General features: G+C 40.5%; 1 protein-coding gene across 1 annotated transcript in view; it reads left to right on the forward strand.

Moving 5' to 3' along the window:
* The window catches only part of LOC127527750 (gastrula zinc finger protein XlCGF28.1-like), a 36,274-nt gene extending 22,382 nt beyond the window's left edge, over positions 1-13,892 (forward strand). Inside the window, exon 4 of the mRNA XM_051927551.1 lies at positions 11,789-13,892. Coding sequence (XP_051783511.1) covers positions 11,789-12,876 — 1,088 coding nt within the window. The 3' untranslated portion in view covers positions 12,877-13,892. The remainder of the gene's footprint in view (positions 1-11,788) is intronic.
* The last annotated feature ends 234 nt before the right edge of the window (positions 13,893-14,126 follow it).

Below are 14,126 nucleotides of genomic sequence, written 5' to 3' on the forward strand. Positions count from 1 at the left end.
TTCAATCGCAGCAAGATACAACTCGAATCTCTGTTTAAATCTTTACCAATTTTCAGCTACATTTCCCTTTAACTGGAGATTTGGTGGGGGCTGTAATCCTAACATATTTTTTTCTCTCTTTTGCTAGAACGTCTTAGCGCTTTCTGACCACTTTTTCGGGTTACTCACAGACACGCGACTCATTCAAAAGCTGAACCTCTTCTTCAGATTCCTCTTCCAATCCGCCACTTCTGACACCATGTAGTGATCTTGTTAGGTTCGTAGTTTAATCAATACACAGGATTGAAAGATATAATAACTTTTTAATAGACAGACTTTAGAGACATTTACTGTACAAGTTACTATTCGTTCTTTAGTTCACGCCCATTCTCCTACTTGCATCGGCATTCACAGGCATTACTAATCATTCTGTAAGTATCCCTTAATAGACCTTACTAATCAACTATCATTACAAAATCCAACGTGGTTTGTGCCCTTCAGAATGAAAACAGTTAGCATTTACCTTTTCAATAAAAGGCGAGCTTTTAAGCCTGAGAAATCACCCTGTAAATTACACGTTTAATTGCACGTGTTAATATGTATCCTTACACAGTATTAAAAGACACTCAAAAATTAACGTCATTTACCTTCGTTCCCGCGTTTGACTCGTGCTGTAAATCTCTTCCTTGTTTTTAGTTCACTTGATTACGTAAGAGGCATGATGACGCGATATGTGACTCCGCCTCCTCCATTAGAGTATATGGACAAAAAACAGGTTCCAGTTATGACCATTACGCGTAGAATTTCGAAATGAAACCTGCCTAACTTTTGTAAGTAAGCTGTAAGGAATGAGCCTGCCAAATTTCAGCCTTCTTCCTACACGGGAAGTTGGAGAATTAGTGATGAGTGAGTCAGTCAGTCAGTGAGGGCTTTGCCTTTTATTAGTATAGACTAGCAAAATACCCGCGCTTCGCAGCGGAGAAGTAGTGTGTTAAAGAGGTTATGAAAAAAAAAAAGGAAACATTTTAAAAATAACGTAACATGATTGTCAATGTAATTGTGTTGTCATTGTTATGAGTGTTGCTGTCATATATATATATATATATAATATATACACATACACATATATTATACACATACACATATATTATACACATACACATTATATATATATATATATATATATATATATATATACACACACACACATACACATATATTATATATATATATATATATATATATATATATATATAATATATGTGTATGTGTGTGTATATATATATATATATATATATATATATATATATATTTATACACATATATTATATATATATATATATATATACACATACACATATATTATATATATATATATATATATATATATATATATATATATATACACACATATTTTATATTTTCATATATATATATATATATATATATATATATATATAAATTATTAAACAGTAAAACATTAACATTTAAGAAGTAAAGTCACATGAAGTACTACTGCAGTGCCTTCGGGTATACCTCATTTTTTGTTTGGCCATTACATGCTTAAATGTATACATTTTTTGGTGCACCTACCCGAGAACACGCGACATATAACCGAGCGTGGGAGAAGCATGGATTTTAAACACGCGTTGAGTTCATCTGCTGGTCTCCCTCGTGGAATAACTGGTAATGTTTGACTAAAATCTACAGCGAGTAAAACGACATTACCTCCTATTTTTTTTTTTACGATCTGTGAGATCTTGCTTTTTTCGGTTCAAGGCTTCATAAGCTCTTTTATGTTGTATGGTGTACTTATCCCAAACCATCATGTTTGAATGTTGCAAGACTTTCACCTTGTATGTAGATCGGGGTAATTACATTCATTGCATTCCTAGTCTGAATCACAATCTGATTGTATGGGTGGTTACCTGGCACTGTAGGGTTGCCACCCGTCCTTTAAAATACGGAATCGTGCCGCGTTTGAGAATGAAATTGCGCGTCCCGTTTTGAATCAATACTGGATGGGATTTATCCCGTTTTTTTTTTATCATTTTTTTTTAAAGCAGCGTCTCATGCAAATCATCCCACACGCATTTTATGAAGATGCCTCCTTTCCTACTTTTGATTGGGTAATACTTGATGTCATCGTTAGTTTGATTGGTGTTTTTAACTGTCCAGTGAGGAGGGCGTGTCTTTTAAGTACAGTCTGCAAAGTGTTGGCACTGAGATGTGGCGTCAGCGCCATAGTTGAAGCCCCTAACGTTGCAGTCAGCAAGTCGGCTAACATCCGCCATGTGCCGTCTTTCAGTTGCGAGAAGCAGATCATAGAATGGTTGAAACTGTTGCCCCTAACGTTGCGCCACGGCGTGTGGTTCGTTTATACCTCGTGTGTTCTCATTAAACTTTTATCTCGCGAATATGTTATTGCAATCCGCAGCGGGAGCGTTTCTATAAACTTAATTTAAACTTACGTTTTACACCGTGCTTTCTTTCCCTTATGAACATGCTTGTATGCTTAACTCGCTCCGTTCTCAATTGTTTAATTAATTTTTTGCTCTTAGCTGTTCGCGGCTCTTCCTCCATTTCCCCTACTTCGTTCTTTTATCTCGCGAATATATTATTGCAATCCTTAACGGGAGCGTTTCAATAAACTGATTGAAAATAGTTTTGCATTTACCTTTTTAGTAAAAGGCGAGCTTTTAAGTCTGAGAAATCACCCTGTAAATGCACACGTTTAATTGCACATGTGTTAATATGTATGGTTACACAGTATTAAAAGACAGTGAACAACGTCAGTTACCTTTGTTCCCGCGTTTGATAAAAGGTGAGCTTTTAAGCCTGAGAAATCACCCCGTAAATGCACACGTTTAATTGCACATGTGTTAATATGTATGGTTACACAGTATTAAAAGACAGTGAACAACGTCAGTTACCTTTGTTCCCGCGTTTGATAAAAGGTGAGCTTTTAAGCCTGAGAAATCACCCCGTAAATGCACACGTTTAATTGCACATGTGTTAATATGTATGCTTACACAGTATTAAAAGACACTCAAAAATTAACGTCATTTACCTTCGTTCCCGCATGTGACTCGTGCTGTAAATCTCTTCCTTGTTTTTAGTTCACGTGATTACGTAGGAGGCGTGATGACGCGATACGTGACTCCGCCTCCTCCATTACAGTGTATGGACAAAAAATATGTTCCAGTTATGACCATTACGCTTTGAATTTCGAAATGAAACCTGCCTAACTTTTGTAAGTAAGCTGTAAGGAATGAGCCTGCCAAATTTCAGCCTTCCACCTACACGGGAAGTTGGAGAATTTATGATGAGTGAGTCAGTCAGTCAGTGAGTGAGTGAGTGAGTCAGTCAGTGAGGGCTTTGCCTTTTATTATTATAGATATATAGATATATATATATATATATCTATATATCTCTATATCTCTATAGATAGATAGAGATATATAGATATATATATATATATATATATATATATATAGAGAGAGATATATAGAGAGAGATATATAGATATATAGATATATAGATATATATATATATATATATATATATATATATATATATATATATATATAGAGAGAGAGAGATATAGATAGAGATATATACAGTATATAGATAGATAGAGAGATATAGATAGAGAGATATATATAGATATATATATATAGAGGTAGAGATGTATATGGTACAGTATCGCACAAAAGTGAGTACACCCCTCACATTTTTGTAAATATTTTATTCTATTTTTTCATGGACAACACTGAAGATATGACACTTTGATCCAATGTACAGTAGTCCGTGTACAGCTTGTATCACAGTGTAAATTTACTGTCCCCTCAAAATAACTCGACACACAGCCACTAATGTCAACAAAAGTGAGTACACCCCTAAGTGAAAAATGTCCAAATTGTGCCCAAAGTGTCCATATTTTGTGTGGCCACCATTATTTTCCGTAACTCTCTTGTGCATGGAGTTCACATGAGCGTCACAGGTTGCCACTGGAATCCTCTTCCACTCCTCCATGACGACATCACGGAGCTGGTGGATGTTAGAGACCTTGTGCTCGTCCACCTTCCGCTCAAGGATGCCACCCAAACCCCCACACCACCCCCCCAACCCCACAGATGCTCAATAGGGTTTAGGTCTGGAGACATGCTTGGCCAGTCCAGCACCTTTACTCTGTTTCTTTATCAAGGCAGTGGTGGTCTTGGAGGTGTGTTTGGGGTCGTTATCATGTTGGAATACTGCCCTTCTGCCCAGGGAGGGGATCATGCTCTGCTTTAGTATGTCACAGGTAATGTTGGCATTCATGGTGCCCTCAATGAATTGTAGCTCCCCAGTGCACTCATGCGTCCCCAAACCAGGACACTCCCACCACCATGCTGGACTGTAGGTAAGACACACTTGTCTTTGTATTCCTCACCTGGTTGCCGCCACACACACACTTGACACCATCTGAACCAAAAAAGTTTATCTTGGTCTCATCAGTTCCAGTAATCCATGTCCTTAGTCTACTTTTCTGTCTTGTGCATCATCTTTAGAAGAGGCTTCCTTCTGGGATGACAGCCTTGTAGACCAATGTGATGCCGTGTGTGGTCAGCAATGCTGACAGCACTCATATGTCTGTTTTCAAAAGACCACCTCTGGATATGACGCTGAGCACGGGCACTCGACTTCTTTGGTCAACCATGGCGAGGCCTGTCCTGAGTGGAACCTGTCCTAATAAACTGTTGTATGGTCTTGGCTGCAGCTCAGTTTCAGGGTGTTGCCAATCTTCTTATCGCCTCGGCCATCTTTATGAAGAGCAACAATTCTTGTTTTCAGATCCTCAGAGAGTTCTTTGCTATGAGGTGCCATGTTGAACTTCCAGTGACCAGTATGAGAGAGTGTGAGAGCGATAACAGCAAATGTAACACACCTGAGACCTTGTAACACCACCGAGTCACATGACACCGGGGAGGAAAAATGGCTAACTGGGCACACTTTGGACATTTTTCACTTTGGGCTGCACTCACTTTTGTTGTTAGACATTAATGGCTGTGTGTTGAGTTATTTTGAGGGGACGGCAAATTTCCACTGTGATACAAGCTGTACACGGACTACTGGATATTGGAGCAAAGTGTCACATCTTCAGTGTTGTCCCATGAAAAGATAGAATTAAATATTTATACAAAAATGTGAGGGGTGTACTGACTTTTGTGAGATGCTGTATATTGAATACTGTTGACGTGAAATTCTCGCCTGACATTAGTATTAACTAAAGAAATCCACAAATATAAAGAACTGACAACAATAAATGGCATAAATAAAGGTATGTATAGTAAAGTGGAATGATACAAAGAAAATGTGTTGAACGTGCTAATTGAGTACTTGGTGGAGAAGCCTTTGATTGTAACGACAACTTCAAGACGCTTCCTATACCAGCGGTTCTCAAACTGTGGAGCGCGCCCCCCTTACAAGAAAGGGGGTGCGAATGTTGCCATATGTGACGTAATTTCGCTATTCGTAGGGAAATTTTAAACTTGTAGCGGTGTAGCGGAAGCAACAAATATAGGAATAAATTTTATTAGGGTTTCAAAAAACCGCTAGGGGGGTGCGATTAAAACTGTTATGAAGACTCGGGTTGCAAATACTTAAAGGTTGAGAAACGCTGTCCTATATGAAGAAACCAATGGCCTGCAGTGCTCAGGTGTGACTTTGATGCCTTCTTCTGAAGGGATTGTCTTTAAATCTTGAAGATTCTCTTGGGGGGGGCCCCTCTTGTGAACCCCGATCTTTTAGTTCCTTCCACAAATGTTCAATTGGATTGAAGTCTGGTAATTGACCGGGCCATTCTAACAACTTGATTTTCTTTCTGTGGATCCAGTTGAGAGTTTCCTTTGCTGCATGTTGTCCTGCTGGAAGGTCTCATCTTCATCATCCTGGTGGATGGCAGCAGATTCATTTCAAGAATCTCTCGGTACTTGCCCCCCCATTCGTTGTTCCTTCAATGACATGAAGTCGGCCAGTACCATGAGATAAGAAACCGCCCCACACCGTGATGCTTCCTCCTTCAAACTTCACTGTTGGTTTAGTGTTTTTCAGGTGATGTACAGTGCCATTTCTCCTCCCAACATGGTGTGACAGCCAAAAAGTTCAACTTTGGTCTCCCAGTCTTTCATAGGCTTGGCCAAATGTTGTGTGGCAAACTTTTTAAACGAGCGCCAATGTGCCTTCTCCTCAGTAATGGAGTCCTGTTGGGATGAGTGCATAGAGGCCATGTTGGTGGAGTGCACTGCCTTTTGATGTACCTGAGTGGTCCTTGGCTCTTGGGCTACTCTTCTGACTCCCTGCTCAGAAATGTTCCAAGGAGCTCCTGTTTGTGGCCGGTTGATGGTCGAGTGAAGTTCCTTCAGGTTACAGATGGTGGTGCTTACTGGTAAATTCACAAGTTTTGAAATACTCCCGTAATCCGTTCCACTGAGATGGTTTGTGACAATCAGGTTATGGAGGTCTTGGGTGAGCTCTTTGCTTTTACCCATCATGAGATGTTTCTCGTGGGACACCTTTTAATCGCCCGTCAATATGAAGTAACTCGGATGGTATCAATTTGGACAGAGAGCAGGTGGAATAACTTTGTCTTCTTAAATATTTTCGCTAATTCCTTGCCCTTCATTACCTTTTTCCTTGAGTCATTCCACTTAGTTACACACACCCTTATTTATGGCCTTTTAATTTTGTGAATTCTGCATATTTGAGGATTTCTTGAGTTAATTCCAATGTCTGGTGAGAATTTTATGTGAATTGCCTGACTGGAAAAAAATTTACAGAAAGAAAAACATTGACACGTACAAAACTTACTTCCCCCAGATATGTGTGTGTGTGTTGTATTATTTGTATTTTGTATCTACAGTACATCCGGAAAGTATTCACAGCGCATCACTTTTTCCACATTTTGTTATGTTACAGCCTTATTCCAAAATGGATTAAATTCGTTTTTTTTCCTCAGAATTCTACACACAACACCCCATAATGACAACGTGAAAAAAGTTTACTTGAGGTTTTTGCAAATTTATTAAAAATAAAAAAATGAAGAAAGCACATGTACATAAGTATTCACAGCCTTTGCAATGAAGCTCAAAATTGAGCTCAGGACCATCCTGTTTCCCCTGATAATCCTTGAGATGTTTCTGCAGCTTCATTGGAGTCCACCTTTGGTAAATTCAGTTGACTGGACATGATTTGGAAAGGCACACACCTGTCTATATAAGGTCCAACAGTTGACAGTTCATGTCAGAGCACAAACCAAGCTTGAAGTCAATGGAATTGTCTGTAGACCTCCGAGACAGGATTGTCTCGAGGCACAAATCTGGGGAAGGTTACAGAAAAAGTTCTGCTGCTTTGAAGGTCCCAATGAGCACAGTGGCCTCCATCATCCGTAAGTGGAAGAAGTTTGAAACCACCAGGACTCTTCCTAGAGCTGGCTGGCCATCTAAACTGGGCGATCGGGGGAGAAGGGCCTTAGTCAGGGAGGTGACCAAGAACCCGATGGTCACTCTGTCAGAGCTCCAGAGGTCCTCTGTGGAGAGAGGAGAACCTTCCAGAAGGACAACCATCTCTGCAGCAATCCACCAATCAGGCCTGTATGGTAGAGTGGCCAGACGGAAGCCACTCCTTAGTAAAAGGCACATGGCAGCCCACCTGGAGTTTGTCAAAAGGCACCTGAAGGACTCTCAGACCATGAGAAAGAAAATTCTCTGGTCTGATGAGACAAAGATTGAACTCTTTGGTGTGAATGCCAGGCATCACGTTTGGAGGAAACCAGGCACCGCTCATCACCAGGCAAATACCATCCCTACAGTGAAGCATGGTGGTGGCAGCATCATGCTGTGGGGATGTTTTTCAGCGGCAGGGACTGGGAGACTAGTCAGGATAAAGGGAAAGATGACTGCAGCAATGTACAGAGACATCCTGGATGAAAACCTGCTCCAGAGCGCTCTTGACCTCAGACTGGGGCGACGGTTCATCTTTCAGCAGGACAACGACCCTAAGCACACAGCCAAGATATCAAAGGAGTGGCTTCAGGACAACTCTGTGAATGTCCTTGAGTGGCCCAGCCAGAGCCCAGACTTGAATCTGATTGAACATCTCTGGAGAGATCTTAAAATGGCTGTGCACCGACGCTTCCCATCCAACCTGATGGAGCTTGAGAGGTGCTGCAAAGAGGAATGGGCGACACTGGCCAAGGATAGGTGTGCCAAGCTTGTGGCATCATATTCAACAAGACTTGAGGCTGGAATTGCTGCCAAAGGGGCATCGACAAAGTATTGAGCAAAGGCTGTGAATACTTATGGACATGGGATTTCTCAGTTTTTGTATTTTTAATAAATCTGCAAAAACCTCAAGTAAACTTTTTTCACGTTGTCATTATGGGGTGTTGTGTGTAGAATTCTGAGGAAAAAAATGAATTTAATCCATTGTGGAATAAGGCTGTAACATAACAAAATGTGGAAAAAGTGATGCGCTGTGAATACTTTCTGGATGCACTGTGTATACAATGTTCATAAAAATCAATAGACGTCAGTAATGTTCAAGTGCTATTAATTGTGCCACTTTTCACTCTTTTCATGAATTTATTTTTGCATGATTATGTCCAAAAATTCACCTTCTCATACATAGACCCAAATAGACTAATGCTTTGAAAGTTGTTTCCTAAACTTGTAAATCCACATAAAATAGACATGTTGTTCAGGTCCCGGTCTTTTCCAAATGCTGATTATAAACCTACAGAACGTGTGGAGATTGATCCATAATTCAGTTTACGTTTAATCTAATCCATGCAGAAGGCCAGAGCCTATCCAGACAGCACTGGACACAAGGCAGACAGCAGCCCTCTGTGGTTGCCAGTCCACCTTCTGGCAGATTCACCCACACAGGGCCAATTTAGAGTCACCTGTTCATCTAACCTTCACATATTGGGGAGATGCGAGACAAGAACTGCAATGTGGGCACGGACAACTAGTGGCTGATTGACTGTAGAACACTGGAACCATGAAGAACAGTCAAAGTAAAAAGTATGTGAACCCTTTGGAGTTTTCTGGTTTACTGCATGAACTGGTCACACACAGTGATGTGATCTTCATCTAAGTCACAGGTCCTGATCTACACAATGAGCTGAAGCCAATGACATACAACAAATTCTACTCTTTCATGTCTTTATTTTACAAACGCATTCAACGTTCACAGTGGTAGTGGAAGAAGTAAGTGAACTTTGGGATTTAATAACTGGTTGACCTTCCTTTGGCAGGCGCTTCCTGTTGCTGCAGATCAGACCTGCACATCGTGCGAGGGGGGGAATTGGAGCCCATTCTCCCCTGTAGAACTGCCTGAACTCTTCCATATTCTTTGGTTGTCTTCTGTGTGTGGCTCTCTCTCTCCAAGTCATTCAATAGGATTGAGGTCTGGGCTCTGACTGGGCCACTCGTTCTTCTGAAGCCATTGTGCTGTGGATTTGCTGCGATGTTTGGGGTCCTTGTCCTGTTGCATCACCCAGCCTCTTCTGAGCTTAAGTTGATGGACAGACACCCTCACATTATCCTGGAGAATTTGTTGATAAACTTGTGAATTCATTTTCCCCTCAATGATGGCAAGCTGTCCAGGCTCTGATGCAGCAAAGCAGGCCCAAATCCTGATGATCCCTCCACCATACTTTACTGAAGGGATGATGTTTTCATGTTGATATGCAGTGCCCTTTTTTACGCCAAATGAAGTTCTGCTTGTTCCTCCCAAATAGTTCAATTTTGGTTTCATCACTCCACAAAACATTTTCCCAGTACCGTTGTGGAGTGTCCAAGTGCTCTTTCAGCAAACTTCAGGCATTCAGCAATGTTCTTTTTTAACAGCAGTGGCCTCCTTCTTGGTGTCCTGCCATGGACTCCTTTCTTGTTCCATGTTTTGCGTATAGTTGACTCATGAACAGAGATGTTAGCCAGTTCTAATGACTTCTTCAAGTCTTTTGCTGTCACTCTGGGGTTCTTCTTTGCCTCATTGCTGACTTTGCGTTGTGCTCTTGGGTTCATTTTGGCAGGGCACCCACTTCTAGGCAGAGCAACCAAAGTGTCTCCATTTATAGACAACTTGCCTAACAGTAGACTGATGAAGATCTCAAATCTTTGAGATGACTTTGTAACCCTTTCCAACCTTCTGTAGATGAACAATTCTCCATCGTAGCTCTTCAAACAGCTTTTTAGTGTGAGGTGTGATTCCCATCTGGATATGCTTCTTGTCAAAAACTCCAACTCAAACTTTATAGTGTTTGTGATCAATCAAATTCATTCGAGGCCACCACACCTCTGAACTCGTCTCATTAAATGGACACCACGTGTGCTAAATTCGGACTGCAATGAGCTTTTAAGAAGTCATTAGCTTCGGGTTCACTTACTATTTCCAACCTTCAGTTTCACAGTTTGAAATGATTTAATTAATATGGTCAAAAATTCTCTGAAAATCTGTATATCTTTAGTTATAGGAGACTGTATTTGTTCATTATGGTGACTGACATGAAGATATGTCCATGTTTTATATGGGAATTAGACATAAATGGAGAGAATTCCTAGGGGTTCACATACTTTTTACTTTGACTGTAGTTGTGCTAACCAATGCACCATTGTGCTCCCCTAATGCTAACTTTGGCACCTATGTTAGTTTTCCATAAATGCAAATTAGGTTCTTAAAGCATTTCATCATCATTGAACACACCAAAAGAAAAACCAAGTTGACGTCCCACAGTCCAATTGCCGTAGGTCTGCTGCCCACACAGCCCCTCTCTGTTAATCCACCATGTTTTATGATGGAGGTGAATGTCGCCAATTATAGTGGAATAAGACAAAGCTTAAGGGCCCCTAGTCCATCATTGAAGGTGTTGCACCTTTGGCAGATTAGGAGGACTGAAAAAACTAGGATTAGTAAGAGCAGTGAAGATAACAAAGAGTGAAGAGGCAGTAGTGATACTAAAGGACACCTCATGATACCCTCACCCTCATCAGCATCAATTATTAGATCTTATTCATTATTTTCTTAACCTGGAGGTGTGGGCATCAGATGGTGATTAATGATTAGCAAAAGCATTGGAAATAATGAGTGACTAGTCAAAAGTGACCACTGGATATGGAGGGGCTTGAACCAGAGTTTGGCTGAATCCTTACGACACCCTGTCTTCATCAGCTTCAATTATCAGATCCCATTCGTCCACTTTCTTAACCTGGAGGTGTGGACAGCTTTGTACATGAGTCAGACATCAAGAATGAATGCCAGCCCCCTGCAGGGCACACTGGCACACACAGCCACACCAGTTGGTGATTGATGATTAGCAAAAGCAGTGAAAATAATGAGCGAGCAGTCAACAGTCACCATGGGATAGGGAGGGGTTTGAACTTGAGTTTGACCGAATCCTCATGACTGACTCACTTGATCAGCTACACTTGTTGGTTTCCAGCCATCCATCTTCATCATCTGAGTTATCTGACAGCTTTTGAAGTGAGGCTGATATATACCTGAGAATAGATACCAGTCCACTGCAGGGCTCCCTGGCACACACATATACTCTCAGTCACAGCAGACAGTGTTTAACACAGCAGATACCTCTGTGAGATATAGGAGGAATATGGAGAACATCCAGCAAGAGAACATGCCAATTCCATACGAAGAGCAGGAACTGAACCTCAGTGAAGCCAGCTTTACTAGCTAGCGTTCTGCCTGTCTCTTTACAATAATGTAATTATTTAAAACCCATGTGACTTCTCTGTTTGTGTTATTACAGATTTCCAAGAGAATGGTAGTTCCTCTTTGCCTTCATTTGCTCAGCTGTCTCTTCTGTGCAGACTGCGCCATAAATTAGACAAGCAGAAGATGACGAAATCAACAATAGGATCAGAAAATTTGACAGCAGCCTCTTTGCAGAGTTGTTCTCCTCCTGTTGTCCAACAAAGAAGGGAAGGAGCTATCGGCACTGACCATCAAGTGTGTGAACACCTCATTCAAAATGGAGAGAAGCCCTATTGTTGTTCTGAATGTGGTAAACAATTCTCATTGCTAAGCTATCTTCAGAGACACAAAAGAATCCACACTGGATGGAAGCCCCATTGTTGTTCTGAATGTGGCAAACGATTCTTAGTACCAAGTAATCTACAGAGGCATGAAAGAATCCACACTGGAGAGAAGCCATTTTCTTGTTCTGAATGTGGGAAACGATTTGCTTTCAGTAGCTCTCTTCAGCGTCACACAGTGATTCACACTGGGGAAAAGTCATATTGCTGTTCTGAATGTGGAAAACATTTCTCACAACTTGGCCATCTTCAGAGGCACACAAAAATCCACACTGGAGAAAAACCTTATTGCTGTTCAGACTGTGGCAAGCGATTCTCTGACGGCAGCAGTTTTCGACTGCATACACAAATTCATGCTGGAATGCAACTATATAGCTGTTCTGAATGTGGTAAACGATTCTCAAAAGTAAGCCATTTTAATAGCCACAGTAGAATCCATAATGGAGAAAAACCTTTTTGCTGTTCTCAATGTGGCAAAAAATTCTCTGATAAAAGTTCTCTTCGGTATCACACTCTAATGCATACTGGAGAGAAACCATTTGTCTGTTCTGAATGTGGCAAACGATTCTCACACCCAAGTCATCTTCAGAGGCATACAAGAACACACACTGGAGAGAAACCTTATTGCTGTTCTGAATGTGGCAAACGATTCTCAATAACAAGCAATCTACAGAGGCACACAAGAACCCACACTGGAGAGAAACCTCATTGTTGTTCTGAATGTGGCAAACGATTCTCACTACTAAGCAATCTTCAGAGGCACGCAAGAACCCACTCTGGAGAGGAGAAAAAGAAACAATAGCAAAATACCAAGAAATGCTGTCTGAGAAATGCCAAATGTGTGACATAAAAACAGAAATAGTGCCTTTTCCAGGGTCAACGGGGCTAATAAAGAGAAACTTTCATGCCCATCTTGACATACTACCAGTTACAATAACTCCTTATGAACTGCAAGGAGAAGCCTTATTAGGAACAATGAAGGTCCTACAGTGAGCCTTCGTGGCAAACTTATGAGACTGAGAAATTAATCATTGCAATTAGACTATCCTGACTAAAGAGTGAGGTTCACTCCTATTCTGATAGTAAGTGCACCAAGAAAATGTGGAAAAATTAAGCCCAAGACAGAGAGATGCCACATTGCTGCTCCGATTGTGGTAAAAGATATGCCAGTTTGTTTAAACATACAAAAATCCAAACTGGAGGGAAAACCTGATTGTTGTTCTAAATATAATATACAATTTTCAGTTTTATGTGAGCTTCTTGGACACTAAAGACTTTACCCTGGAAATAAGGAGGTCCTGAGGAGTCCTGACTATTATGATCTTGATGTGTAACTTCAGGTGGCCGACTCCATTGTGTAATCAATCTAACCCTAATGTTACTACTTTCTTACTATTATGATAAACTAGGGGGCTCTGCTGCCTGCTCTCTTCGCTCGCCAACCCCCGTGCGGTCGCTACACACTTGCCTCTATGCAGTTCTGCCGCTCGCGTGTGGGGAAGCGGATATACAATTTAAACAGATTGTTATTTTCATGGGAATTGTTACATATGCATAATAGAACTAACTATTTTACATTACAGTGAGTAATTAACTATAGTAAAAATAGTAAAACGTAATAAATTGCGTTCGAGGTATTAGTTGTGTTATACGTTTTCATTCTGTTTGGCTTTGAAATTAACATGCAAATACTTTTTAAACTTACACTTTTACTGTAAAACATAAGTATAAACAATATTTGGAATTAACTTTTCTTCAAGATGACATTGAATTTTGATTCCGTGTTTGGACTTTCATTGTGACAACGCAACATGTAACTGCCCGTGAGTGAATATCGTTTCTTTCTCTCTATGAATAAACCGATTTTTTTTCCAATGCTTGTCCCTGTGATTTGTTAATTGTCAGAGCAAAAGCTATTCTAACCGCAAATTATAAAAGTTTTAATGCGAATTGCATATCAAGATCTCCTTTGGTGTCTAATGTTATCCCCTGAAGATGTACTACATTACCTTTCTTGTTGCCTGTTAAATTTGACATGTCAGAATTGTTCTA

Source organism: Erpetoichthys calabaricus, chromosome 5 (assembly GCF_900747795.2).
Source record: "Erpetoichthys calabaricus chromosome 5, fErpCal1.3, whole genome shotgun sequence".
Lineage (NCBI taxonomy): Eukaryota > Metazoa > Chordata > Cladistia > Polypteriformes > Polypteridae > Erpetoichthys > Erpetoichthys calabaricus.